At 38.6% G+C, this 27,470-nt stretch overlaps 1 protein-coding gene across 1 annotated transcript; it reads left to right on the top strand.

The window, feature by feature from the left end:
• Window positions 1-1,879: 1,879 nt before the first annotated feature.
• RGS13 (regulator of G protein signaling 13) lies at window positions 1,880-25,221 on the top strand. Its single transcript, XM_006916217.1, has 7 exons — window positions 1,880-2,058; window positions 3,513-3,583; window positions 4,102-4,142; window positions 8,528-8,596; window positions 11,750-11,811; window positions 23,779-23,945; window positions 25,036-25,221. The coding sequence occupies exons 4-7, from the start codon at window positions 8,532-8,534 to the stop codon at window positions 25,219-25,221; spliced, it is 480 nt and encodes a 159-aa protein (XP_006916279.1). The 5' UTR covers window positions 1,880-2,058; window positions 3,513-3,583; window positions 4,102-4,142; window positions 8,528-8,531.
• Window positions 25,222-27,470: the final 2,249 nt, after the last annotated feature.

The raw sequence follows: 27,470 nt of genomic DNA, 5'->3' as shown, positions 1-27,470 counted from the left end.
TATACCATATTAAAGTATATTAAATACATATTATATTATTATATTCAAGTACTATATATTAATTATATATTTTGAGTACTATATATTAAAGAATATAGACTATTTTCATAAGTTTGTTGGGTACTATGAACAAATGGTAACTATACAATATAAACAGGATGCACGATAAACAATAGGTTTATTTCTTAAACCGCCATCACCAAAAACAACCAATATCTAACACTCCATTTTGAGTAAATTCATTTTGGATTTTTAACCATACAAAAGTACAGTATCAAGTAGTCTTTCTTTTGCACATTTAAATGTGTGACTTCGGACTTAGTTTGGCTGAAATAGAAACAGAGTAAAAGTGCTCAGGAGCAGGCAGACGACAGCTAACGAAAACCACAGCCTTGCCAAGGCAAGGGCAGTGCCGAACTGCACCAGGGAGCCCCACCTCCTGCCTGCCTGCCCTGCCCTGGCATCGCTGACACAGTCCACAGGTTGCATTCCTCCGACCCCAGTCATCAGACATGGTCTACCCTTTGCCAAGGGCACTACAAATGCTGAGGTAGCTGCCACACCACCTACGCCTTGTTCTGGAATTCTTGCAGGACCACCTTCTACCTGCCCATCTGTCACTCTTTACTCCGTGACACCCAGTTTTCACTCCATAGGAAAATGCTGTTTTACTCCATTAAGCGGGCTGTGAAACCGACATTCACTCTGTTAAGCAGAGCATTGCTTCTAGAATCTTCCTGTCTGCTCCTTGCACCCACACCATGAGAAAGAAGAAATAATCCTAAGTCCCAGGCACAGAGCCTAAAGAAACTCCCAGAAGTCCTGGGGTAGAGAAGGAACTGGATCACTAGGACCAGTGAAAATGAGTTCATTCAGCAGACAGCCTGGACCCTCCATGACTAACCCAAACCCCACTCTTCACCTCCCACATTGTCTGATGTACTTCGGACTTTATGGAGTTTGTCTGCCTTTTCCGGTCCCAAACTCATGAACCTCAAAATCATGACATACAAGTCAAGATAATCTTCTACCTCATTAAGCTCTCGAACACTTTAAAAAACACTCCATCAACCACATTCTGATCTTCTTCTCTGCTGCTTTATTGTAGCATTCCTCATCCACCACCACTGACTCCATCAACCACATTCTGATCTTCTTCTCTGCTGTTTTATTGTAGCATTCCTCATCCACCACCACTGTGCGTCTGTCTCTGTCTCTGTCTCTGTCTCTCTCTCTCTCTCTCTGTCTCTCTCTCTGTCTCTCTCTCTGTCTCTCTCTCTCTCACACACACACACACACACACACACACACGGTTAGACTAGACCTAGGACACGGGCATTAACAACTCTTACCATACTCTGCATTCATTAGTCCTCACTTGGCGTTCAGATTTTCACAGGTATATCAGCAAACTGGAGAACAATGGGGAATCCAGAAGCGGCCCCATGAGAACCAGTTGAAGGAACTAGAAAGATCTGACGAGCAAGGAGGCCTCTTTAGACCTTTCAGCTGTTACAAGTCCTTAGGAACTTGACTATTCCTTAGCAAAATGACAGACTGATTTTCATAATTTACAATAATTTGACAGGAAGTGTTGGCAGGGGTAGCCTACTTATTGGTATTCGGTTTTCTGTTATTTTTAAGGGAAATTTTATTTGATGCTATACATTTCTAAAACTAGAAAAATAAATTATTTTGGAAAATAAAGTTTGACTATTCACTGATGAGTTCATGGAGCTTCTGCTTCCCCTCATCTGATCACAGTAGATGAGCTGATACTGTTAGAATCTCTTTATCAGCAGTACCCTGGAGTCCCACAGCTCTCTCTGCTTTCCATATTCAACAAAACTTCTCTTTGCATAGATACATGTATAAAAACAGAACATTCAGGCAGAGGCCCGTGTGCCATCGAAGGCAATTACAGAGACAGTAAAGTTCTTTTATGCCAGGAAAAATAAAAGGCTGGGTGTCTCACGAAAGTTGGGAACCTGATTTCAAAAGCATCATGCAAAGAGGAAATAAAATCCAGCATGGTTGACTGTTCTTCAGGATATATTTGTAAGTATGAGGGTCTTTAAAATAGTTGATGTATACAATAGTATTAGCTTGACGTAAATGACTCGTGGGTGTTTATTTCAACAGCAGGACTGCTAGAAGTGTTAGCAGGTTTCTTCTAAGGAAAATAAATGAGTAAATACATATGTTTGCCTGTGTGCTGGGTACTATTCTAGGTAACAGAGGTAGAGTAGGGAGATAAAAACATAGTTCTTTTCTCCTGAAGTTTGCATTCTAATGTGAACAGATAGAAGACAAACACTAAACAGATAAATTAGAATTTGAGGGCTTGGATATGTTCTATACCTAAAAAAAAAAAAAAAAAAAACCTTATAGTCACATATGCATAAACGAAGCTTCTAAACTGGGCAGTAAAGGAAATATTACAGTTTTAGAGCAAGAACAGTCTTCCATTTTATGGGATTTCTGTGTGTACAGGTGTGTATATGTTAAGATAAAGATATATTATAAAATCAGATATTTCAGAATTGGTTTTTTTTTTCCCAAAAATCATGCACTACCAAATAATTAGTTCTATCATTTAATTAGCTGTACTGATTCCAGATTGTGAGGTTTATAGGAAGCATTGTTAATCTTAATTTTACAGGATGTCTTCATTCTTAAATGTTATACCTAAGCTCAACTACACACAGTACTTGTGTTTTAAAAGGCAAGAGCTTTGTGTGTGATGGTAAACCAAACCTCATGGAAATATAAATTGCTCTAGGTTTTTCTAAATTTTATGTGACATGCTACCTTACAATATAAAGAAACACACTTAAATACAAATATTACATAGGAATGGAAAGAAGGCATCAATTGCCTATCAGGATAGTAAAAATATGTAAATATGTGAAAAGGGTCAGTTTAAGAAAAAATCATTTCTTTTCATTTTACTTTGAGAAATGTTTCATTTTAATGCTAGAAGAGACTTGAATCTATTTCTGGCATAAAACATATCCAACTCAATTCACCACTAGTATATTTATAACCACTGTAAGAATTAGATTTGCTAGATGAAATGTACACTTTCTTCAAAATAATCAGGAAAAAAATTGGAGGAGAAAACATTATGAAGACCTAAATTTGTTCTAAAAACTCTATGCTTAGATTGTAAAATTTACCAAGAGGAATTTGAAAAATAAAAAAATAATAAAAAAGACAAATTCATGTATGATGTTAACATAAAAAAATTTAAAATATTTTTTGAAAAACAGTGGAAAATACCAGTTAAAAGTATAGAATTTTTATAATATAAATCCATAAAATTAATAAACTTCTAGGTGGGGAGTTAATAAATCTAAAATAGGGATAATCATAATTCGGTGCTTACAAAGTAAACAAACTATTTCAGATGTAAGGCAAGGTATTTATAGAAATCTTTGCCAAATATGCATTTTCCAGGAAGCACACAATAATCTTTGTTTTTGTCTGTTTCCGTTATTTTTTATTTTTAGGTCAATGGAATTTTTCCACATGCCATACTACCAACATGAGAAAAAAATGATTACTGCTGATTTAAAGCTAAGTGAGTTTCTCTCATTTAAATCAATTCTATATTATATCAGTTCAGGTAATTCTTTCACAGGGAATTCTCTTTTTGCCAAAGTAGAATTATAATTCTATGATATATTTGAGGCTAATACTTACTTTTTCTAGAAAATGACCACATATACTATAATTCCAAGGGTATAATTTAACTGAAAATGGTCTTAATTGGATTTAACTATAAACCAAATAAATGAGTTTATTAATAGGATATTTCAATCAAATTCTCGTCCTGAAAAACAATACTTTTAAAAAAAAAATTAGAATTTACTCTTTTTGGAATTACCAAAAGTATTTCTTAAAAGTTCTCAACTGCAAATGTAAAAGTGTTTCACTCTACCACTCTATATTTTGGTATTATTAACCTATAGATGCAAATGTATATGGAATGACAAATACTGTTGAATGCAGGGTAGCAGACATTTCTTATTAAACCACCAGGTATGTTAGAAATTCTTTGTTTTCAGACTGTGAATTATATTTTCTTTGTTTTGCTAGATGAAATTTCAAAGGCCGGTTTTTCTCTTCTCATTTTAGAAGTATGAGAATTTTAATTTCTATTCCTTCATCTGCTTTCCATCTTCCAAAACTAGCTTGAAATATTGTTTTCTGTCTTTTTATAATTTCCTTTTTTCCTTCATATTAAAGCCTTATACATTCCTTTACTATAATTTTGTCAGTGTTTTGGTAGAAAGAGGCAATAAACTCAGGGGCTCGATCTGTTCTATTGCCAGAAGCTGGGGCAAATATTTGTGAATTTGTCTCTTGGTTTCAATGTAAAATGCATTACAAGAACATGGGGAGTGTTCTGTGATACCCCAGCAAAATAGCGGTCTATAGTGACAATGAATCTAGTAGTAATCAAAGAAGGAAGTGCCAGCATGTGAGTGGACATTCAGTCCCAGAAATCTTAGAGGATGGGGTTCACAGAGCTGAACCCCAGCTACTGAGACAGCACTCAACAAGGCGCATTTTGTAATGGACTAGAAAACCAGAGAACTTTGTAAAACAAGGCTGCTTTGCGATCTATTTATTCTATGAATAATACATCTTGTCCATAATTCCACTACTAATTTTTATTAATTATTGTTTTATGTCATTCTATTGGTAGTCCATCAATAATAAATCTGTGGATGTTAGACTTGGAATACTAAACAAAATATAAACTACTTATATACAGTTATCAAATAGCATTTGAACATAACACTTTAGGGAATCTATAGTAGGATAAATAAATCAGAAATATAAATGACATTATTTCTGCATATTATATATATATGTATATGTGTGTTTATATATATATATATATATATATATAAAACATGGTAGTTATGAATATATCTTTCCAATACAGCCCTAGATAATGAATGTACAAATGTTGTCATTTCTATAGGAATGTACAGAATACAAAGCACACATATACACACACACACACATTTATATTACATTCCTTTTCTAATGTCACTCAACTAATGACCAGCTTGGGCCAGAGATCTGCCTCTGAACAAGTCACATAGCTGAGCCCAGGGCTGCTGCTGGTCTGTACAGAGCCTTTGCTGAAATTTAACAAGGTAGTCTGTCTCCACAGATGAAGCCCCACCTGGAGACTCAGCTTGATGAAGGGAGTGTGGATAGATCTAGGCCTCTTCTCTCCTCCAGACCAGCATCTCTACAGAGGGGACAACCTGCATAGTTGTATATAAGGGGACACTCTGGCTAGTCTGTCCCCCTCATCCCTTCCTCCTCCGGCACTCAAGTATGCCCAAGCTCTTCTGACCCAACAAACCCTTCCCATGGCTCCATCACATCAATATGATATACATGTACCCCAAAGTGTCTGAACTCCTATAGTAGATCCAGCTAATTCCAAAGCTGAGACTCCAGCTACCAATATGATGTGTGAACAATAGAAACCCAGGAACACAAACAAAAATGAAAAGAAGTTGAAATTTAAAAAGAGGAAGGAATGCAGCCTGGTGGTCCATGTTTCCTGCACATACAAAAGAGCTTAGGAAATACCTCCTGAGTGACATGGTGCGAGAAGCTGAAGGAAGATCAGATTAACTGGAACAGAAAGTTTCTGCATGCCTTTTTCTGATGTTCACAGTTCCATTTTAGAGAAAAGGAAATTGAGAATCTGAAAGTATAATTGCTATGCCCAAGATAACAGAGCTAAGAGCTTGAACTCAGGCCCAAGTCTATCTGGCTTCAGGGAACAGAATTATTTTAATACGCCTCTCAGGGGCTGTAGGGACTCCCTGAACTCGGGCGCATCTGGGGATGACTCTGCCACTGCTATCCTTCGGACCCTAGCAGGTGTTGCATACTAAGATGGCTCAGCCATAATCCCACAATCTCATTAAAGTCGTAAAAGAAAATTCAATAATTTGTAGACAGACAGAGATTTTAGTTACGGAAATTACCACATGCATACAGAGCTCTAGTAGATCCAGCGAGGAGACAATGAGATATACAGACCATTCGGGTCGTCAAGAGGTAGGAGAAAAGTCAAGGCCTAGTGGAAGATGAGGACGAGTCGTTACACTGACAGAGAAGACATATGGAAAAGGAACTTGACCATTCTCCCGCTTAGGAGATAAGCAGAGAGCGGTTAGGCAGCCTGCTTCTCGGAGGCAATCCCAGGGCTGAGGAACCTTAATGAAGCTCGGGGCCCAATGCCACACAGTATCCATTGTGGACAGCCAGTCCATGGGCAATTTCCTCGGCCTCAGTTATGTCAGCACTAATCATCTACAGTCAGCTGTATCTTTCCAGTAAAGGACTCTTTTTTTCATCACACTATTCTTCAAAGACCTCAATGAATTATTACTTCCAACAGAATAGAGCCCAACATTTAAGGCCATCCAGAATCTAACTGCACCCACAAACATATCCTTATAATAAACTCTTGTACTTAAACTTAGATTTAATCTACAATTGTAATCAAAAGACTCCTATTTTGTTCCTTCCTGTGGATATATTTAACTACCTTGTCACTTGGTCATCTTCATGGTAGAGATTCATACAGAAAATGAAGTCCGTCGACCACAGTGCCCGTCAGGTCTTATGCCCAAACCTGCGAACGTGCACAGAACTGCACCCATGCTTCCTCCACCCCTTCCAGTGACAAGGAGACAGTAACCTCTTCCTGTGCTTCCACTTCCTGTGCCTCCACTTCCTGTGCCTCCACTTCCTGTGCCTCCACTTCCTGTGCCTCTACTTCCTGTGCCTCCCCTTCTCCAGGGTCATAGCCCGCACAGTCTAATTCCAGCTCCCGCTAAAGGTATTTCAGGAACATGGAATTCTACAGATTTTCAGTCTTTCCTCTACGTCTTCAATCTCTGTTCATGGCCACTCTTTGTCAACCTTAAGGTGTGTCACTCACACTGTAGGCCTTATGACATGAACGATGCACAGAGCACAGACCAGCACGGTCAAATGGCATCGTCCTGCCTCTATGATACCATTCTGTCCACAGCTTTCATGAGAGAGACACAGAGAGAGGACAGAAGGGGTCCACTTGTCTACTGCCACCATCCCAATGTGAGCCTGCAACATCCCTCTCCTGGACTCCTGCAGTCACCTCCTAACCGGTCCCCCAGTTCCATCCTCAACACACTGCAATCCATTCTACTCACAGAACCAGTCTCAAATGCTAACGGGTCTCTTCCATGTTTTAGAACCTTCAGTGACTGTCCTTACTACGAAGCGGACGGTGCGTGAGATCTAACCCGCTCTGCTTCAGGCTCTCTTCACGACACCTCTCACCACTTTCTTGCTGCGACAAACATTTTGAACATGATTATTGGTCTGATTGTAACTCGAGCCTTTTCTCTGAGCTCTCTTCCTGCCACACTCTAGAATCACGTGGTGACTGCATCCCTCTCACTTGTGTAACTAAGACACCACCTCTTGCCTCCTGAGCTTTGCCCTAAGTTCTCTCTCCCCTGCACTCAGCACATTCCTGCACATCCTGTAGGTTCCAACTCAGCGGTTACTTTATTGGGGTGCCTTCTCTAATCACCCCAAGTCTGGTTACGTTCTCTTCTCGTGTATTCTCACGGGCCCTCCTACTTCCTGTATCAAAGTCCCATCACATGAATTTTAACTGCTTGTTAAAACAGTGAAAACGGGAAGAGACAGGATCTATGTAGATCACTGGCAGCCAGCATTTGGCACATAACAAGTGTTCAACAGATGTTTCAAATGAATCAATAAAGACTGAGATAAAAACTCACTATTTATCCTCAATAATTCATTGTATGTAAGTGTGAATACATGTGTAGCAAAATATTTCCAACTCTCATTATAAACTGTGGATTTCATTATTCTTAACATGTTTTTGAGTTGTCACAAAGTCCTATGTTAAAAATGACATGCATTGTTATATAAAGCCTGGGTTGAGTAGACCGTATTTGAATTTTAAAGTCAAAATTATACCTCCCAGAAAGAGGAGAACCATGTAAGCAACACTCTCTCAGAATTCAACCTTAAGGAGGCTTAGTTTTCATTTGGATATTTACATTTTATCTGGCTAATTACAAAGAGGAAAATTCTTGTTCAATACCAAGAGATCTTTCTAAAAATAAGAATCCAACAATGAATAAATTCACTGTTGTGGGCCTAAATGGAACGACTGTTTTTCAGATAGCTGTATTTTTTAAATGCCATGATTTGACAAACAGGTGGGACAGATGGGTTCTAAGGGCACCAACTCTAAGCATCTACCTTCCTATAAAATGTGTATGAGTCCTTTTATTCTCCTCTCTCCTCTCCACCTCCACCAATAATTATGTCCCATTAATGTCAAGAATTCATCTTTCTTTTTTCATGATTTATAAGTTTGTGTGCTCCTTAAAAATTGATGCTAACACAATTATTTTAAATGACTAAATTATACTAAGTGTATTCTGTATTTCTTTAGAAAAATGAACAGGCGGAATTGTTGGATCTGTAAGACGTGCAGAGATGAATCGAAGAGGTCCCCTTCAAAGTAAGTAGCATTTAAAGTCTATGGCCATTATAGAGCACTTTATTACATAATAAATAGAAATATGTGTATTCAACTGCTATCTTAGTATATTTTGTTCAAAAAGTAAAATTTGCATTTACACATGAGTAATTTCCCCAGAAGAGCAATCATCTGTCACACTAAGGTTCCCTTTTCATTATTCATGGTTTACACTTGAGAATTTGGCATGTTAAATGTTTTTAGAGAGTCTGTTATGAATAAATATTCTTAGATTTTAAAAAAAAAAGGTTTTATATCATTTATGTTAAAATGAGATTCTTTGATCCAAAATATTTTCATGTTGAAATCCTCCATCTGCAATGTGCCAGGAACCTGGAACCTCAGCTGGAAGAGGTGAGACCAGGACGAGTGACCCAATGCTTACCAAGCTCCTAAGTCTCTTAGACATTGTAGCTCTCTGGGTAGGGACAGTAACTGTAGCAAAATGGAAAGTGTAATGTCTCTGAGAAGAGTAGCAGGCCAAGAGATTGGATTCACTCACCTCAGAAAATTCCTAGGGCAAGGACCCCGTTAGCTGATCCATGAGTGCCTAACCTAGTGTGTGTGGAGACCTCGGGTCTGGCCACATCGCCCTGCTGTGGTCAGAGCTCCCAGCACCAAGTACCAACATGCCCCCAAATGCTTACAAGTGGGGAGAGGAGACAGTGAGCCCCAAAGCACAGCATGTTGAATGGCAGGCCGTGGCTGCTGCACGCACGAGCACGTGCAAGGAGGAAAGTGAAGTGGCCTAACTGGGGAACGGCTCCTTCTCTTCTGCTGAGGACCCCTGTAGCGCATCACTGGCAGGGCCCCCGTTTCTTTCTACCCATGCGTGGCAAGCTGCTAGATAACTGTCATGTGATAGGTGCTTGACATTTACAACCTAATTTGATTTCATGACACAGCTTTTGTGAGATAGATATTATTATCCCCATTTTATAGATAGTAAAACTGAGGCTTGGAGACTTTAATCAAAACCCAAAGCAATTCAGAGCAGCACTGGATTTAGAAGCCAGGACTGTCCAGCTCCAATCTCTCTTTTCATCCCTCTTTCCATCCTGATGCCTCTGAATGTTCGCAGATCTGCTCGTTACCCACTGTCTATTTGTCCAGAAGAAAGGAGGGGACATAAAAGTGCAGCACTTTTGTTAGGAATCTGAGTGGGTGAGGGGATGACGGTGTTTAGAATAATTCTGATAAAAGCCCCAGGATAGCCATGGGACAGTGAGAAACGTGTGAGATACTAAGAAAAAATTTCAAGCAAAAATGAGGTTAAACCAAAAACAAATTTCATTTCATAACTTGTCCCCAACTATAATTACTCCAATTATTGTCTTTCTCCACAAATCTCATGGATCTTAGGTGTAAAGGAATTCTCTTGCCAACAATTACCAACACCAACTTTTAAGCCAACCAAAGACAGCGATGGCATCTTCACCCATGTTGTAGATTTTATTCTATCCTAAATTATAGCAATGGGTGGAATGGACAGACATGCAATACACCTTGCCGGGAACTTTTTATTTCACCAAATTGAAAAGGTTATTTTAGGTTACCGTTTTTCAAGTTCTAATAAGAGAAAAGAACAATGAGTCAGACACCATTTCATGGAAATGTTTTTCTGAAAGCAAGCCTCCCAGCAGTACACTGTTAAGCCTCAGTACTGATGCAAATAGTCCTTCTAAAAATGACAAGAGCCATCTAAATTTTTAGAAAACAAAAGATATTTGACCTTTTTTAGGACTCCCAATATTTTTCCATGTTCTAGGTTATTTTTTAACCTCTTTTACTAATCTTCCTTTATTATATTAGGTACCTGCTAATGCTGATGGCTGTTCCTTCAACACTAATTATCGGGCTAAGTACACCAGATATAGCCAATGGAAAGTGCTTGCTTGTATCTATAGCTGTCTTTCATTAAGTGCAGTTATTGAATACAGGAAACCTAAGAATGTATCATAAACTGAATGGCGATGAACACATCGTATATTTTAAAGGAGGGAAAATAAGATAATTTATATGTAAGCAGACATCGTCACTTGCCAATTCATCTCAAAAGCCTGCCAATATGAACAGAAATGAAGCCTCAGAGCCAGTATCTTTCACAGATATTTTCTAAATGGTAGATGCTTTTTTAAAATACTGTTTAGGTCAAATGTAACGATGTGTTATTCACAGTAATAAAATTAAAACCCTTAACATATAAAAAATTATAGCCAATAATAGACTGAGAAAATAGCTATACATAATAGACATGTGGTAACTATATTATGTGAATGTATGCAAATAGGTTTTGTGGGTAAATGCTAAAATTCCAGTAGATAAATGGGCAGACACTTTGCTGGTGGTGGCAATACACAATGCATAACCCTTTTAAAGGTGACTCGAAGATTTGTTCCAAGAACCTTAAAAATGTACTTCTTCTGACCTACTTTGATTCTGCTTCTGCTAATCTCCTAAGGAATTACCCTAACTGGGTAGGCAAGCTTTAATCACATTAGGGCTAGATTTGGTTTTTGTGGTGAAAAATAAGAAATCAAATACTCATTGAGAATAATTATGCAAACCACGGAATGCCCCTTTGTAGATACTCCACAGTCACCATAAATGATAGAGAGTATCATTGATTATAAATTATAACTCTAAATTACAACACTATAAATGGTTATTAAGACAACTGTGAAGACATCTGAGAAGGTCATTATAATAATATACACATGTCCACGCATACACATAAAGTATACACACGCACACAAACACGCATCCAGAGTATGATTACTTCTTGGTTAAAACATACTAACATGCACAGAACAAAAATACTAAAAAGAAAATCAAAATATTGGTAGTAGTAATTTGGGAATCAGGAGATAATAAGGCTATAATTCTTTAACTTTTTAAAAATGTATTTTACCATATTTTCAAGTTTATACTACTTTTATAATTTTATAATTTTAAGCTTTTAGGAAGTAAAATTATAATGTAATATATCACAGGAATATAAACTTCTAACCAAAACCAAACACAAATGGAGTGTGATTATATTTTGGTGTTATTTTCAAGATAGTCTATTTTTGCTTAGTTCAGCAAAACCAAGAATATTTTAGTGCAATAAGCACCTTTCGTTTCTTTTCAAAGCCTTACTTTGGAGGAGATGTTACAGTGGGCCCAGTCTTTTGAAAAGTTGATGGCTACAAAATGTGAGTATGATGTATATGTCATCTTTAAATAACTAGTCTGTTTCACTTTTAAGGGAAAAAAGAAAAAAGTAGATGATGAATGCAAGCACTTCTCACAGCATTCTAAATGGCAACTGCCACATTTAAAAAAGGAAAACCTGAAAATAGTTTGTCGTGTCAACGATCATGACTTTCTTGGTGTTAATTAAAACAAGATTAGTCACTGTGAATATTTATTCTTCACAAGTACATGTGTAAAATCCCTTGGAAAATATGCTTAAATAGTAACACATACTGAAATACACTGCTTTAGCGTAGCCTTCTAAAGTTAAATTTTTAAAAAATATTAACAATGTGCTTTTCTTAGTGCCTTCAAAAGTAAGAATAAATTTGAGTCTCAATGCTATAAAACTCCTCAACATTTGCTACTAACTTGATCGGTGTCTCATTGAAGTGGGGCTTTATACAGTTGTATATTAGTAGCAATACTCAGAAGTACAAGTGCAAGGTCACAGCAATGGATATGAGGGCAATAGCGTCACAGTCGCAGTGCCAGAAATATGAAGGAGTATGTGCATTCACATGAGCAATCAGCTGTGTTTGGGGTAGGCAACCAGGAAATTGTAGAAAATGATAAATACCAAAACTCGGGTACAGGAAAAAAAATGTAGTGGAGACTCAAAGAAAATTAAGTGCAGTTATTGAATTTTTGCTAAATTTGGCACCTTTTTTAGTGGAATTTGTTCCCATTAATCATTGTTAATATTTGTTCCCAGATGTTTGCTAACTGTTGCCTAGAGACTTCTTTTCATTTGAGACTCTCTGTTGTCTCTCTGTGAGTGTGTCTTCCAATTACGCCTGTGGACTGAGGAAGGGGAGTTAGTGCTACCTGATGGTTTAATTAGTGGAATATGTGGGTGGTTAATCTGGATAGGATTCTTCCTGCACCACCTGAGGTTGTCATGCTCCTGGGGCACCACTGCTCCCCCTGACTCAAGGGCCCTTCCAGGTCTGGTGACAGCTGTCACACCTGGCCAAGAGCAACGAATGACCAGGGGTGTGGCTCCTCCTACAGAAACACCTTAATCATTCTGGCAAGTACTTCACGGCCCCTCCCGAGTGCTGGCATCCACACCTCCTGCCGTGGGTCACCACCTGAGTGCCAGTCTTCTGGAGCAGGCCTTTCTGATAAGCATTTGAAACCCCTTATTTCTGATAAGCATGTGGAAACTTCTTTGCCACAACCATTCCTGTCTTTCACTTTTCACAGTCTGTGATCTAGTTTGCTGGCATGATCATGAATGTTTAGAAATAATTTTTTTTTTTTTTGGCCAATTTTAGGGCAGTGGAATGGGAGAAAGAGACAAAAGTATATGTTAGTCAGGTATATTAATTGACCCTCTGCTAATAGTTTGGATTCAGGTCCCAATCCCCTGTAATCTAAGCTTTGCAACATTGCCAGATGAGTCTCTCACTTGGAGTTTTATACTCTACATCTATAAGATGAGAAGAATATCACTTATCTTCTCAGCATTATTGTGCAGGTTAAATATAAACCCTCCTAGCTCAGTGCCTGGTGCAGGTTAGGCACACAACAACTGGTAATTATTTTTATTAGTATTAAAGTTCATGTTTCTATCATTCCTTGTTCTCTGCTGCCCACCAAGAAATCCAAAACCTCCATCATGGTATTCGGGCTCCATCCCTTAACCCAATATACTTCCTAAAGTTTACTTCCAGCTCTGCCCCATCACGTACCACGCTGGCCCTTCTGCCCACATGACTCCCGCTCCACTGTCTGCATCCACGAACCACCCACTCCCGGCCTTTGTGCAAAGCCCTCTCTATCTCCTCTGTCTACTCCGCCCATCCTTAAAAGTAAAACCCAACTTCCGCCTTTTCCATGAAATATTTTTCCTCTTCCTTCTATTTGTTAGTATCATTATTTATTCTAATTACAGTTATTTTGTGTATCGGATGTTTTCCGCCACTGCTTTCTCACTAGATTGTGAATTCCTTAAGAGCTAGATCATCTTTCATTCACCATTTATCCCTCCCTCCCAGAGACTTAAAACATGCACTGTAACAAATGGACATTCAGTAAAAGTTCAGGGAATAAATACAAGACAAATATTGATAAGGGAAGATCAAAACACGGAGCCATACTATGTAAGGGTTTCTGTGCCAGTCCTAGAGGTCTGATAAACAAAGTGAATACAGGTAATTACTCGGTAATGATCTCAAGAAGGAGCTTAGTTAGAATAGCAATTTAGAGATTTAGTGTCATGAGAATAAGCAAAGTCTACAGAGGAAGAAGCATACTACTCTTCGTGAAAACCAGCAAAAACAGGGTAAGAATCTTACCAGAAATTAGATTACCGTGAAACTCACGTGAAAATTCAACAATCACATAATAAAAAGGTGACTAAACGAATCGTTCTGTGGACCATGTAATCAGGAAGATAACTAAGGATGCAAACATTAAATGAGCCAGAGAACAAAGTGTCTTTGCATTAACTAAGGGTATTAGCAAAACGTGCCCTCTAGCTGAGGTGTGCAAATGCCTCCTTCTACACAGATTAAAAGCCTCCTTCAAAGAACACATGGTTCAGAAAGCCACACGGGGATGGCACATATTAGGCAGGAACTGGTTTAGGAGCCATTAAGGAACAGCCATCACAATACAGTTAAATTCAGCTTTCCATGGGAAAGGAAGATCCAAGAAAATCATGAATTTAAGAACAGAACCATGACAAAGTTAAGACGTTAGTTAGATATTAAGCATGCCAGTAACCTAGAGGCATTCTAGATGTTATTTAATGATACACTGATAAACAAGCTAATTTTTTAAAAAACAATCTCTATCTTTGCTCGATATATATTCAATAATTATTAAACACTTCTTGGGTACCGGGACATGTGCTTTAAAAAAAAAAAAAAAAAATCCCATGTGTCCATGTGATACATAAAATAATAGAAAAAAACAGATTTTTCGAAAACTGAAACTCTCCCAGAAAAGAACAGGGAAGGTAGAAATGGTGATTGAAGTGATCTATAGTAACACCAAAGGCAAGGCACAGGCACACTTTTTAAAAATAACAGCCTTTGACAAAAGTTTTCACTAAAGACTGCATAATGAACTGACTAGCAGATATGTATATATATTTTTTTTCTTTTTTTTTAGCTTCTAGAGTAAAGATGGTTTTAGGAAGTCACACCTTTCCCCTGAAGCGTCTATTGTTACATGGCACAAGCAGAAGGATGCTCTAGACATAGAAAGAAAAAAAATCTACACACGTACTTTTTTTACGTACAATTCTTTGCAAGCTCCTAGCAGGACACCTAAAGTGCGGCTTGTGACCATAGTAATGTGTGTATGTGAAGTGCCAAGTGTGCCAGGCTGAGAATCAGAGGGCTGTGCAGGTCGCCCAAAGAACTGCTAAGAAGAAAACGAAAAAAATTCTTTGCGTTTTAGCTGATACGTAGTGCAGGGGGACCTAAGAACAGGGAAACACCCATTGAGTTCTTACTGTATACGAAGTAGGGAACCCCGTCCTGCAGGGAGTGGTAGGGGGTGTGTCCAAAAGATGGCACAGTGTTTTCCTGAAGGCATCTACAATCAAGGAAAGATAAGACATCCGTGCACTCCGAACAGTGTGGGAACAGCCGTAGAGAAGGGAGACGAGGCGCAGCGGGGCCCGTCGCACGGGTCTCGTGTGTACGTGCTGAGGGGGGAAGCGAGGTGGGGATGGATGTCAGGCCTCTCAAAGGGCGAATTTTGAGCTGGGACTTCAATGACTCAGACTGTTGCAAAATGATAAGGGGATCTGACCGGTGGTGTTTTAAAGATAGGAATCTGTTTGAGAAGAAGCAAGCACAGCCAAGAGAAATGAGTCTTCTTTCAAGGAAGAAATGGAATGCAAAGGATTCCTCAGGATTTGATGTAAAAAACTGGTCTCATTTAAAAGCCTCCAAAATAAAGTAAGTAGAAAGTACCCTGCAAAATTTCCAAGTTGACAGACAATAGAAAGTCCTCTACAACAGAATTAAATTATTTTCAAACAGACATAAAAGTAGTAGTAAGTTTTTTAATGAATCAGAAAAAAATGTCCGAGCTATTAGTCATCTCTTCATAAAAATGCATGAGAATTACTAAAGATTTTTCCTGGAATGATGGAGACTCAAAATACAGCACAGCTCTCCCAAAATATCATCAAAGTATTAGGCATTCACCAAGATGAAAAATGGGGAAAAAAAAATCCCATGGGTATTTCTGATGGCTAAACCTAGTAGAACTTAAAAAAAAAAATGATACAGAAACACACGCATTTGAAATGATAAGGAGACTGGCAATCACCTGAAACCCAAGTGTTCTTTGTACTGGAAAGGTCAATACTAAAAAATAATCAAAATCAAAATCTATAATGCCAGAAAAAAATACAGAAGGCTCATCAACATATTTATTGGCCAAATCTCAAAAGATAAGAATACAGATTGCCCACTGATATCGGAGTAAAAAATATTTAATATAAACAAAAAAATTGTTCAGTAAAAAGCTGCAATTCCCTTTGATGGTCCATTCAGTCGTGTCATGTGTGTCTGGCTGGCTGGGACATTGGGGTGAAAGAGGCAGACAAGGTCACTATGTGCTCTTGTGCTCCTGAGGGAGGGGACAGACAACAAAGCAGATTATCTAATAAAGTAATTCCAGAAAGTTGCACTTTGAAGAATGTAAAGCAAGGCGATGTGACAAAGAAGAGCAGGTGTAAGAGGACAATTGGGTTGTTTGATTAGAGAATAGAAGAGAAACTACGAGCAAAGACAAAAGCTTTCTGGGGCCTGGGGACAGAGTGGCCCAAGGAGGGGAACATTGCGTGCAAAGGCCCTGAGATATGAGTGGGGTTATGTCTTCAAATAACTGAAAGAAGTTAACATGACAAGAGCATAGGGCCTATAGGCCATGTGAGTGGCCTTAAACTGCAGAGTGATGAGAGTCAACGTGCTTTTACATGATCTCTCCGGTTCTCTTCTGAAGAATAAAAGCAGAGTGACCAGTGAGAAGGTTGTTGCAAAAACCCAGATAAGACTGGACTCAGTAGGGAAGACTGAGCCTGGAGTCATTAGCAAATAGACCCCAATCAAAGGCAGAGGCTATGAGATCACCCAGGGGGACAGCTCAGGGAGCGGAAAGCAGAGACACAGAGATGGAGCTTAGGCGCACGCAAATATTTCTAAATTTGGAGAAGAGAGACAGCCATCAAAAGAGACACGAAAAGTCATCAGGTGAGTTGAGGGTGACCAAAACTCTACGTCATCATGAAAGGCAAACGAGATTGTGGTGGCAACCACGAGAAAGGAAGAAGCTGATGACACACAAGAGAGTGGGGACAATTTTAAGACCAACAGAAAAATGCAAAAGGAATGGAGAAAGCCAAGTTAGATGGGAGCCAAAAAAGACCTAGTCAGCCCAAAAGGGAACAGGGGCATGTCCCTCTCCAGAGGGATGTCAGGAAGGGCAGGCACCAGTGGAGGTAGGATGGTCGATTTGGAGGAGGGCGATGAGAGAATCTCCCCCTGATGAAATCTCCATTCTCAGCCAAGTCTGAGGCAAGATCGTCTGCAGAGACCTGAGAAGATGTGCTGGCATTTTGATCCAAATCATCCTTTCATGTACTCTCTGCTAAATGATCACAATCACCTGTAGACAGCCTTGCCGATGAATAGCACAGGATTTCAGAGCTGAAGGTGACAAGGAATGGCCACACAGACGCACTGCCTCTGCTGCCCGGGGCTTCTTCTCATTGTAATGCCACCAAGTGGACATTAGAAGTTACTGAGAGATACTGTTGTACTCTCATGTGCATCCTGATCCCAGAGGCAGAGCGTTCTCTCAGCCCCCTTCATCTGGGAGAGATTCTGTGCTGCTCTATATGGACTGGCAGCTCCCTAAACTAGCACTGCTAAATGATCACAATCACCTGTAGACAGCCTTGCCGAGGAATAATAGCATAGGATTTCAGAGCTGAAGGTGACAAGGACTGGCCACACAGACGCACTGCCTCTGCTGGCCGGGGCTTCTTCCTCATTGTAATGCCACCAAGTGGACATTAGAAGTTACTGAGAGATACTGTTGTACTCTCATGTGCATCCTGATCCCAGAGGCAGAGCGTTCTCTCAGCCCCCTTCATCTGGGAGAGATTCCGTGCTGCTCTATATGGACTGGCAGCTCCCTAAACTAGCATCTGTTCTAACCTCCGCTAACCACTGCTGTTGCCATGGTTCCCTTCACCACCCTCACGTTACCCACATGCCATGCCTCAGCTTTTTCCACTCAGCACGTTTTTCTTCATTATTTCTTGTGCACATCTTCACCTTGCAGAGAAAAAAATATATATATATATGTATTTGCTATATACATATATATATACACACATACATATATATATGTGTGTGTGTGTGTGTGTGTGTGTGCACACATATATGTGTGTGTATGTATATATATATATAGCAAAACCTGGCCTTTTAGAAACATCACTGTTCAATTAAGACTTGTGTGTGTGTACATGTTGCTCTCGGAAAACCAAAAAGTAACAGCATGCCTGGTTTAACCCTGTGGACTTCGGTGATCCCTAGATGCTGAATAACTGGGGCCCACTTCACTTTTCAAAACCTATGGCGAGTCACCTTACAATACAGAAGCACGAGGGATCTAAAAGCGTGGGCCGACAAGCATTCATGCATTCAGTACCTACCATACGTCAGGCTGTGAGCAGGCACTGGGCACCTGAAAATGAATAAAATGCAGTCCTAATTCTCAGAGCGTGTGCAGGTCAGTGGGAGAGTAACAGAAGTAAACCAATAAATATAGTAGACTGTGATACAGAGTGAGACATAATTAAGATAAATGTGCACTCAGTGCTCTTTCTCAATTGACAGGGACCTGGAGGGTTCAGAGAAACATTTCCAGAAACTGAGATACCTAGGCTAAGTCTTAGGTCAGGGCATAAAGCCTGACACACAGAAGGAACTCATCTATAACATGAGGCTAACACAGTGCTGGACCAGAAACAGGCTCAAACAGAGACTGTGTCCGAAAGTGACAAGGGACAAGGCTGAAGAGCACTGTATCCTAATGGGCCCTGTAGACACTGGCTTTCATCATTAGGGCAATGAGAAAATGTTCAAAGGTTATAAATCAAGGATCATGGCCAAATTTTTATTTTAGAGATTTTTCTCTTAATAAAAGTACAGAAAAGATTGAAAGCAGGGACAGATAGATGAACTGAGTTTTTTTCAGATTAGATGGTTAACAAATGCTCCTCAAAAACCATAAACAAAAAAAAAATACGTAAAAAGAGAAAAGAAGATAATGCAATAAATATAACAGGTCATGTCTCTCATACACAAAGAGATTTGGAAACTTAAGAAAACACTAACAATGCAAAAGAAAAATGGATCAAGATTCAAAATTCACAGAAAGAAAAGAAATGGTCAGTAAGAAAGAAAAAAATATTTAAGCATTAAGATTTTTAAAACACAAATTTAAATAATTACAAGTCACTAATTTAACCCCATCGGACTGGAAAAGACGGAGTGAGTAGATACTTTAATACTGCTGTTAGTGATGAAAAATAATGAAAATATTCTGGAAGCAATTTCACAGTAGATGTCAAGAGTCTCCAAAAATATTACATTGTCAATCTAGCAATCCACTTCTTTAAATTCATTCTAACATAATAATTAGAGATGCAAATATTTATAAGCCAAAATGTTCAATGTAGGATAATCTGTAATAGAACAAGGAGAACAATCTAAATATGAAATAATAGTAGGGCAGCTACATAGCCCTGCAATGGGCTATTAAATGCAAAAAAAGAGAAAGGGTTTGCTACACGATATTAAGTATTTGTACTGTACGGCTTTCACAGTACAAAGCCGATAAGGTAATTTGTATGTGCAACCTGCATTTGTATAGATGAATTAATACTAGTTAGGTAGGCCACTAAACATGAACAAAAGATTAATAGAATTAAAGGAAATATACAAAATCATTAACAATGGTTATTATCTTTATTAGAAGTTTTCTGTATTAAAAAAGAAAAAACATAGTTCTTTAAGCTACTTTTATAATCATAAAGCAAAAAAAAGTTTGGAGAAAAACCAGAAATAATTAATATCACAGAAGCCAAACCAGAGAATTTCAATAAAGCAGAAGATTTACTTTAAATTTTCAAGCAGGCTGGGAGATTTATGGATTTCATTATCCTCAGTGATGCAGATGGAAAGCACAATAAATTTAAAATTGTTTTTGACACATTTCTGCTGGAAGACTGTGGCATAGCTCAGCTTTAGGATTCTAATGCGTGTGGTGAGCCTTGCCGCCCTGCAGAAAACCACCCTGGAAGAGATGGGCCGCTATTCTGACTCAGACCAGAGGAATGTCATCTTTCCTTTCTGCATCGAGATACTGGCGTATTATCACCTCATGTGTCATAGGAACACTAATTTCAGTGACTAGTTTATAAAGCACAGGCTAGAGAGTCCCAAAGGCACGACTCTCATTCTTCAAGGAAAAAGCCTACGCTATGTACAGCATAAACTTTTTCCATTTCCTCAATTTAATGACAAATTCTGTTGTTCACCCCTATTCACTCAGCTTAAGCAGAATCATGGTCTCCTGAGTGTAAGGGTCGGGAAGGAGCACCATTTAAAAATTCAGAATGGGCTGCATTGCCTGATTTGGAAAAAGAGTTTTTTTCCAACCTCATAACTTACTTGTTGTGTGAGTCAACTAGAAATTCTGGACTGAGCAATTCAGTTCCGGGTTTAATAATTACTGAGATTCCTGGAACACTTTTAAACATACATGATCTCAGCTGCTAACTTGTCTAATTTACACGTTAGTCTAAAGAAGGCAAAATTCTGTACAACATGCCAACCACGCGAGCACTTACTCTACGCACCAGGATCGTATCTGATATGTCAGAGAGGTTCGTGGTCCAGGCCAGCATTCACTGTGTTACATGTAGTGACACGTGACATTAGCATCCCAGTAATTTGCAACCAGGGAGGTTCCTTTCATAGTTTTGTGACACAAAGACTGGGGTCAGCTCTGGCTCCATTCCAGGTCTTCATTCTGACTTCAGGCTAAAGACGCAGCTCTTTCCAGAACTAGTGCCTCTCCTGGCAGGGGTGGGAGCAATGACAAGACCACCTGGAGGGCCCTTAAACCCCCCGCGCAACATGCGTGGCACTTTGTATATATTTCATTGGCAAACACAAGTCCAATAATGGACAAAACTGATATAAATGGGACATGAAAGTCTAATCCTCCTATGAGAAAGGCAAGCAATGACTGAGAACAACCCTACAACCCCCCACACCCAGTATCTATATAAAAACATAGCTTGCAATGCATGGATGGCTTCATTAGCAAAGGATTCAGGTACACTGAAAAATGTTGAGCAATTTGGCACGATCAGGAGGGAAGTTAGAGAAGGCAGACACAGACGCAGGCTGGTTCTAGAATGAGAATCTCTAAACATTTTACTATACAATTAAGCTAAACATAAACTTAAACACAAATCCAGAATACTCTATCAATTTGTTTCCAGATCATCTCCCTTCCCCCACTCACCCATCCACTCAATTCATCCAAGTAGCCTGGTGGCTAACTCTCATTCCAGGATCTGTAGGTTTTATCCAATATCTCATTTGTTCTTGCTACATGGCTCATTTATTTATTTAAGGGTCCTTATTTTCTGTTCCTGATGAAGTACTCAGTCAAAATCCCTCTGAATACAAAGTATGTCAAACTGCTTTTTTTTTTTTCTTAAATAGAACTCTGTTTCTTTCAATACACACTGCAAATAATTGGCTTCCAGCTTTACTTGTTAGGCCAGAAATGATTTGCCTGTTCATCCAGCTATTTCTCTAAAGGGAGCGCCAATTCCTACATCTGTATTCTCTGACCTCAGCTTTCTGTGCCTGTGATGAGGCAAGGCACATCTTAAAGTTACTTTGGTAGGAAAATGAATTTCTTGATTGCAATCTAAGTTAAAATATATTCCTCCATTGGGTAGGGATATCTAATCTGTGTTGTTTCCTACCTTATGTTTTTATATATGATCCACCCACATCTTGTCTTCCCTCTCATCTCAAGTGATCTTCCTATGAACCATCTCCTGCCCAATGTCATAAAGGCTACATACACTTGCTCGTGTGATAACAATGAGCCATACTCTAATTGTGTATATTCCTAGAATGGCACATTTCTTACAGACTGCCAGATATCTCCAATTCTACTGCCTCTTTAGAAGAGATCTGTCTCTATTTGAGCTTTTCTCTTGGATATAAAACATCTTAATTATTATCTTTAACACTGCTGAAAGATCCAGTAGAAGTTAAGGAGTCAAGGAACCTGGCTTTCTAGTGCTAGAAAACTTGATCTAATCTCTTACATGAAGGTCTAAGAAGATTGATTTTAGTCACCATTGCCATTCCATCTGATTATCATTATTTCTTGTAACAGTTAATAATACTGACCAAGATATTAATCATCATAATCCATGGCTTAGTCATATATTCAATGGGCCTACACACATATTTCTATTACCATCAATTGAAAGTTATGTTTTATCATTTGGGAATTCACTTTCTCAGAGCTGCCAAAAGACTTCTTCGTCAACAAAAGAAATTTAATATTCATCTCAAGAGTGTTCGTCTTGAATCCGGGGAATGCTTGGTCCTCCCAAAGATTTATATTAATGCATTAGGTTTGTAAGAACTTGCCTATCCCTCTTCTTCAAACTCTAGCACCTACAAAATAGCGCCTCAGTTGGAAAAGCTCCTCTCACATGTTTGTCCTCATCTTCCCACTCCAGAAAGGCAGTTTAAGATCAGAGCTGGCATCTCTGGCATCAAGTGGCATTTGATAGTTGTGCTGCACGTACCCACTGTAATTTTCTAGATTTTGAGATAGTTTCCAACACCTCATCTGAATTCTATTCTTTGCTCGGTTCTTATTTGAACCGTAAACCATGAATTTTTTATCTACCCATGTTCTCCTGCTCTCATTGGATATTGAGAAACACCCCAGGCTGTACAACCTAATCAGTTTATCACGTCTACGTGGCTTGGCTTTTTCCTTCCAACCTTAACCTGTCTAGTTAGAATCTAAACCTAACTCTTACCCTCCTGGTCAGCCCTCCAGGTTGGCCTACAGTCTTAGATTTTTCATGTCAGTTTTAGGCTCAAAGCTCTATCTACTGACCCAAAGTTAAGTCCTATTTCTGGATCCCTGTGACCTTTCCCATCCTGGAACCAGCCACTCCAGTGAGCATTTTCTCTGTGACTCAGAATAAAACAATGAAGGGATGACCACACCACTGTTGGGCATTACCAAAACATGCCTCAATGCGGTACATCTATACAACAGAATACCATTCAGCCATAAGAATGAAATACTGCTATTTGTGACAACATGGCTGGATCTTGATAGTATCGTACTGAGGGAAATAAGTCAGACAAAAAAGGACAAGAACTATATGATTTCACTTAAATATGGGATAGGAAACAGAAAGTAACAAAATAAACAAATTCATAGACACAGACAACAGTATGCTGGTTACCAGAGGGGATGGAGGTGGCCGGAGGATGAAGAGGGTCAAGGGGGTGAAACATATTGTGACAGAATGAGACGGGACTTCGGGTGGTGAGCACACAATGCAGTATACAGATGATGTATTATCGAACTGCACACTTGAAGCTTATCTAATGCTATTAACCAATGTCGCCCCAATAAATACAATTTTAAAAAACACTCTTCAGGTGTACACATCTAAGTGTGAAGTGGTGTGCGTGTGTGTGTCACTGTATAATATTCACAGCTTTGATTCAGACTTTATTTTTAAATTGCATTAAATATTTTTTCAGATTTTTAAGTGATTTTGACCAATCAAAATAAACGGATTTCTCTCTTTCTTTTAGATGGTCCAGTAGTCTATTCAGCATACTTAAAAATGGAGCACAGCGATGAGAATATCAAATTCTGGATGGCATGTGAAAGCTATAAGAAAATTGCTTCACGAAGGAGCAGAATTTCTAAGGCAAAGAAGCTTTATAAGATTTACATCCAGCCACAGTCTCCTAGAGAGGTAACCACCTGACAGTGACAGCAAATGGAAACCAAGGTGTTAATACCTGTCGAGCACACATATGCACCAGACTTTTACACCCAGTATCTCCCATAATGCTATAAGGTCTGTATCGTTAACCTGGTTTTACAAGTGAGAAACCTGAGAATTTGAGAAGTTAACTAACTTGTACAGTTTCATACGGAAAGTTAGGATTCAAAGTGAAGTCTACCTGGCTCTGAAGCCTATCCTTATCAAATTATTTTAGTTCTCAGGAAAGTTATTAACAAAGTCCCTCCAAGAATAACTGGCGTTTTTAGAAGGAATAAGATACCTTCGACAGGCATGTTGACCTCCCTGCTGGTACTGGGCAACGTCTGCCACCGCACCAGAGCTCACTGCCCACCTGAGTTAAAACCAGCAAGTTCAGCAAGCATTCACACTGCTGTCACTGCCAGTCATCTACGACCGTCTCGAGGAAGGAGTCGGGAGTGAAACAGAACACCGAGACTCCGCCTGGTGGAGAGAGAATGAAGAATGACAATTCCCTCCAGGGAAAAGGGGTGGGGACCGGTGTACGAGATTCCTATTCACCCACGACAGTCCTGCCGAAGTGGTTGGTTCCTCAAAACTCGTGTTCGAAACATACTTGGTTTATGGAAATCGCCACTTCTCGCCTCCATTTCTCCACTTCCCTTCACCTTCTTCCCATTTCAGGGCATATTCAGTTAAATCAACACTCGTGACTATTAAGAAAGATATAGTTTAAAATAGCACCTACTTCTCTTTTTTTCCTTACAAAAGAATGCCACCGCATAAACTTCCTGGTTTGTAGACTTGGCTGACAAGCCACTTACAATCTACTAAGTAAGCAGTGGTTGCAGAGATTTCCCTGGTCTTGGGCCTCATGGTATTTTTATCCGGATGTGGAGGTGGATGTTTACTTTTTAAAAAGCAAAGAGTTTATCTCCTATATCTTTGAGATATCTATGAAACTGCAAACAAAATAACCCTATTCCACTGGAAGGTGGGGGGGTGGGGACAAATGAAACCTTCCTGTTATATGTTCATCTTTAATTACTGATGCTCTACATGTGATTTCGCCTTTCAGATCAACATTGACAGCTCAACAAGAGAAAACATCTGCAGGAATATTCAAGAACCCACTCAAACATGTTTTGAAGAGGCTCAAAGAATTGTGTATATGCACATGGAGAGAGACTCCTACCCCCGATTCCTAAAGTCGGAAATGTACCAGAAACTTCTGAAGACTATTCAGTCCAGCAGCAATTCTTGACAGCCACTCAGAAGTTAAAACTGAAGATGGTATATTGAAAGACTGGCTTTGTTCTTTTAATTTAAAAAAAAAAAAAATCACACATGAAATGAGAAACAGAGTAGAAATGGCATAGGAGAAATCAAAATATAAATTGATTTCTAGTTCACAAAGAGAAACAGATCCCAAAAGGGATGGACTTGACGCCTCTTACCACATGAACAACAGAGTTTTAGTATGCTCTGTGGCTCAGCGAACACATAAGGAAAAGGAAGGTCTTGCTCCACGACACCAATATTACAAGGTTCTGACTGTACACATCAACTAATGCATGTTTTCTCATTAATGAAATTTTGTTGTCATGGTGTACTGACTCGCCTATAAAAGTTGTAGCTATGTGAGTTGTGTCTCTAGCGTGACTGTATTCTCTCCTGCTCTAAATAATGTTAGTTAATAGACAAACTTGGTACCTACGGTGTAGTCAACTATGTTATATCACGAACTGTATCAAAATGATGTGTTCTTGAGAGATATTTCATGTGAAATTTTTTCATTATGTTCATAACTGAACTTCTATATTTCATATATCTCCTACAGGTGAAAAATTCCCGAAGATTCTAAGCTATTAAAAATGTATGAATTTCTTCACTTATTTCTATACTTTTATTGCTATAAGGGTAGAAAATTTGGTTCCTATACTTTGAGATCATTTTCCTCACACTGTGAATTAAACATGATCCCGATAATCAATAAACCGAATAGATATAAATTAAAAACTTACAAATATGTGTTTTTTCAAAGATACAACAAAGTTATTTTTCCAGTTAAAGATTGTTTTTATCTGTCCTATCATAGCAACTTCTTAGAATTGGCCAGAATATTCCAGAAGAAAGAACTCATGTCTACTTCAGCTTGTTTAGCACAAAGATAGGATAAATGCTCCATACAAAGGGATAAATATCTACACTTTTGATAAAGAACAAAATACCTAAAATATTTAATATCATTTTTCCAAAGAATTAACTTTAGAAAAATTTTGTTCAAGATCTTTAGTTTTATATGAAAAGTGTTTTTTAAGTCTTGAATTTAACCGAAATATCATTACTATTTTTAAATGCCTAGGAAACTATGCTGTATCACATGAAAATGAATATTAACTGGAATTCTTCTCATTAAACAAAGGATTATTATAACAGAATAAATATTTGGGGGTTCATTCATTTCTGAAAAAGAAAATTAGCTGTGCAAAAGAATATTTTTGTTAAAAAGTACATGGTTGATTAATACACTCAGTTAAGTAAAAGGTGTTGCCACAATATTCCAATTTTACCTAAATCATTGAATTTTATTTACTTTTTCTTAAAAATGCTAGTATATGAATACAGGTTGAAGTCTTATATACCTGAACTAGATGATGATCTCCAGCCACAATAAACCAGAAAAAAACCATTTTTTTGCACATGTTTCAAAGAGTCTCCTCATCTCAGTCCATCAGTCAATGAGCATATTTATGGGCAGGTAGGAAAGTTTACACGCACGTGGACATAATACACATGGTCTAGCAGCTTCAGAATTCTTTGGACCTTTCTCATTCAAATGGTACTAAACTGGCCAAACACTGATAGAACTAATAAATGAAATTAGAAAAGCCAGCATTCCTTACTACTTATTGCTCCCCTTGTACTCAACATAGGGTACCTCTGGAACATTCAGTTGTGCTTATGCACTGATTCTACCTCCCACATACAGTCCCTCTGCTCAGCTTTCTAACCTTCATTTCATGTTGGGTAAACAAGGTGCCACATGGTGACATGAAACAAAAGGCTTTGGGCTGAGGTACAAAGCCATTGGGTTAGTGCATGTTCGCTCATCTGATGTCCTCGTACCCTTAGTACCAGTCAGCCTCAGTTTCCTCTCCTATAAAATAATAAGGTGGGACAGCTAACTCAGTGAGCCGCACGCAGTGCATGTCTTGTTATATCTCGTTCCTCCAAAAACTGACGTTATCGTGAAGAAGTAGGTAATGAACTACATATCTTGTGTTTAACACTGGTTAAGGCAGTTCTGAATTTTTTAACTGAAAAACAGAATTTAAACTTAAAGTGCTATCTGTTCAAGAATTCTACATGGAAATATGTTTCATGCTACTGACAATTAAATTGGTTTTCAGATCATTTTAACTTAATAATATCCTAAATCTTATTTATTGTTCTTAGACTATTTTTATATTAATATTTTATTATAACAATTTAAAAATTGATAATATTTAT

The sequence above is a fragment of the Pteropus alecto genome, unplaced genomic scaffold, assembly GCF_000325575.1.
Source record: "Pteropus alecto unplaced genomic scaffold, ASM32557v1 scaffold65, whole genome shotgun sequence".
Classification (NCBI taxonomy): Eukaryota; Metazoa; Chordata; class Mammalia; order Chiroptera; family Pteropodidae; genus Pteropus; species Pteropus alecto.
The sequence above is the reverse complement of the archived record's forward strand: the minus strand, read 5'-3'. Positions and strand labels throughout refer to the sequence as shown.

Excerpts from the sequence above, each read along its gene's own strand:
- RGS13 (XM_006916217.1), top strand. The coding sequence starts at position 8,532 with ATGAACAGGCGGAATTGTTGGATCTGTAAGACGTGCAGAGATGAATCG. Across the intron at positions 11,812-23,778 it reads AAAGTTGATGGCTACAAAAT|ATGGTCCAGTAGTCTATTCA; the intron begins GTGAGTATGATG and ends TCTTTCTTTTAG. Across the intron at positions 23,946-25,035 it reads AGCCACAGTCTCCTAGAGAG|ATCAACATTGACAGCTCAAC; the intron begins GTAACCACCTGA and ends TTCGCCTTTCAG.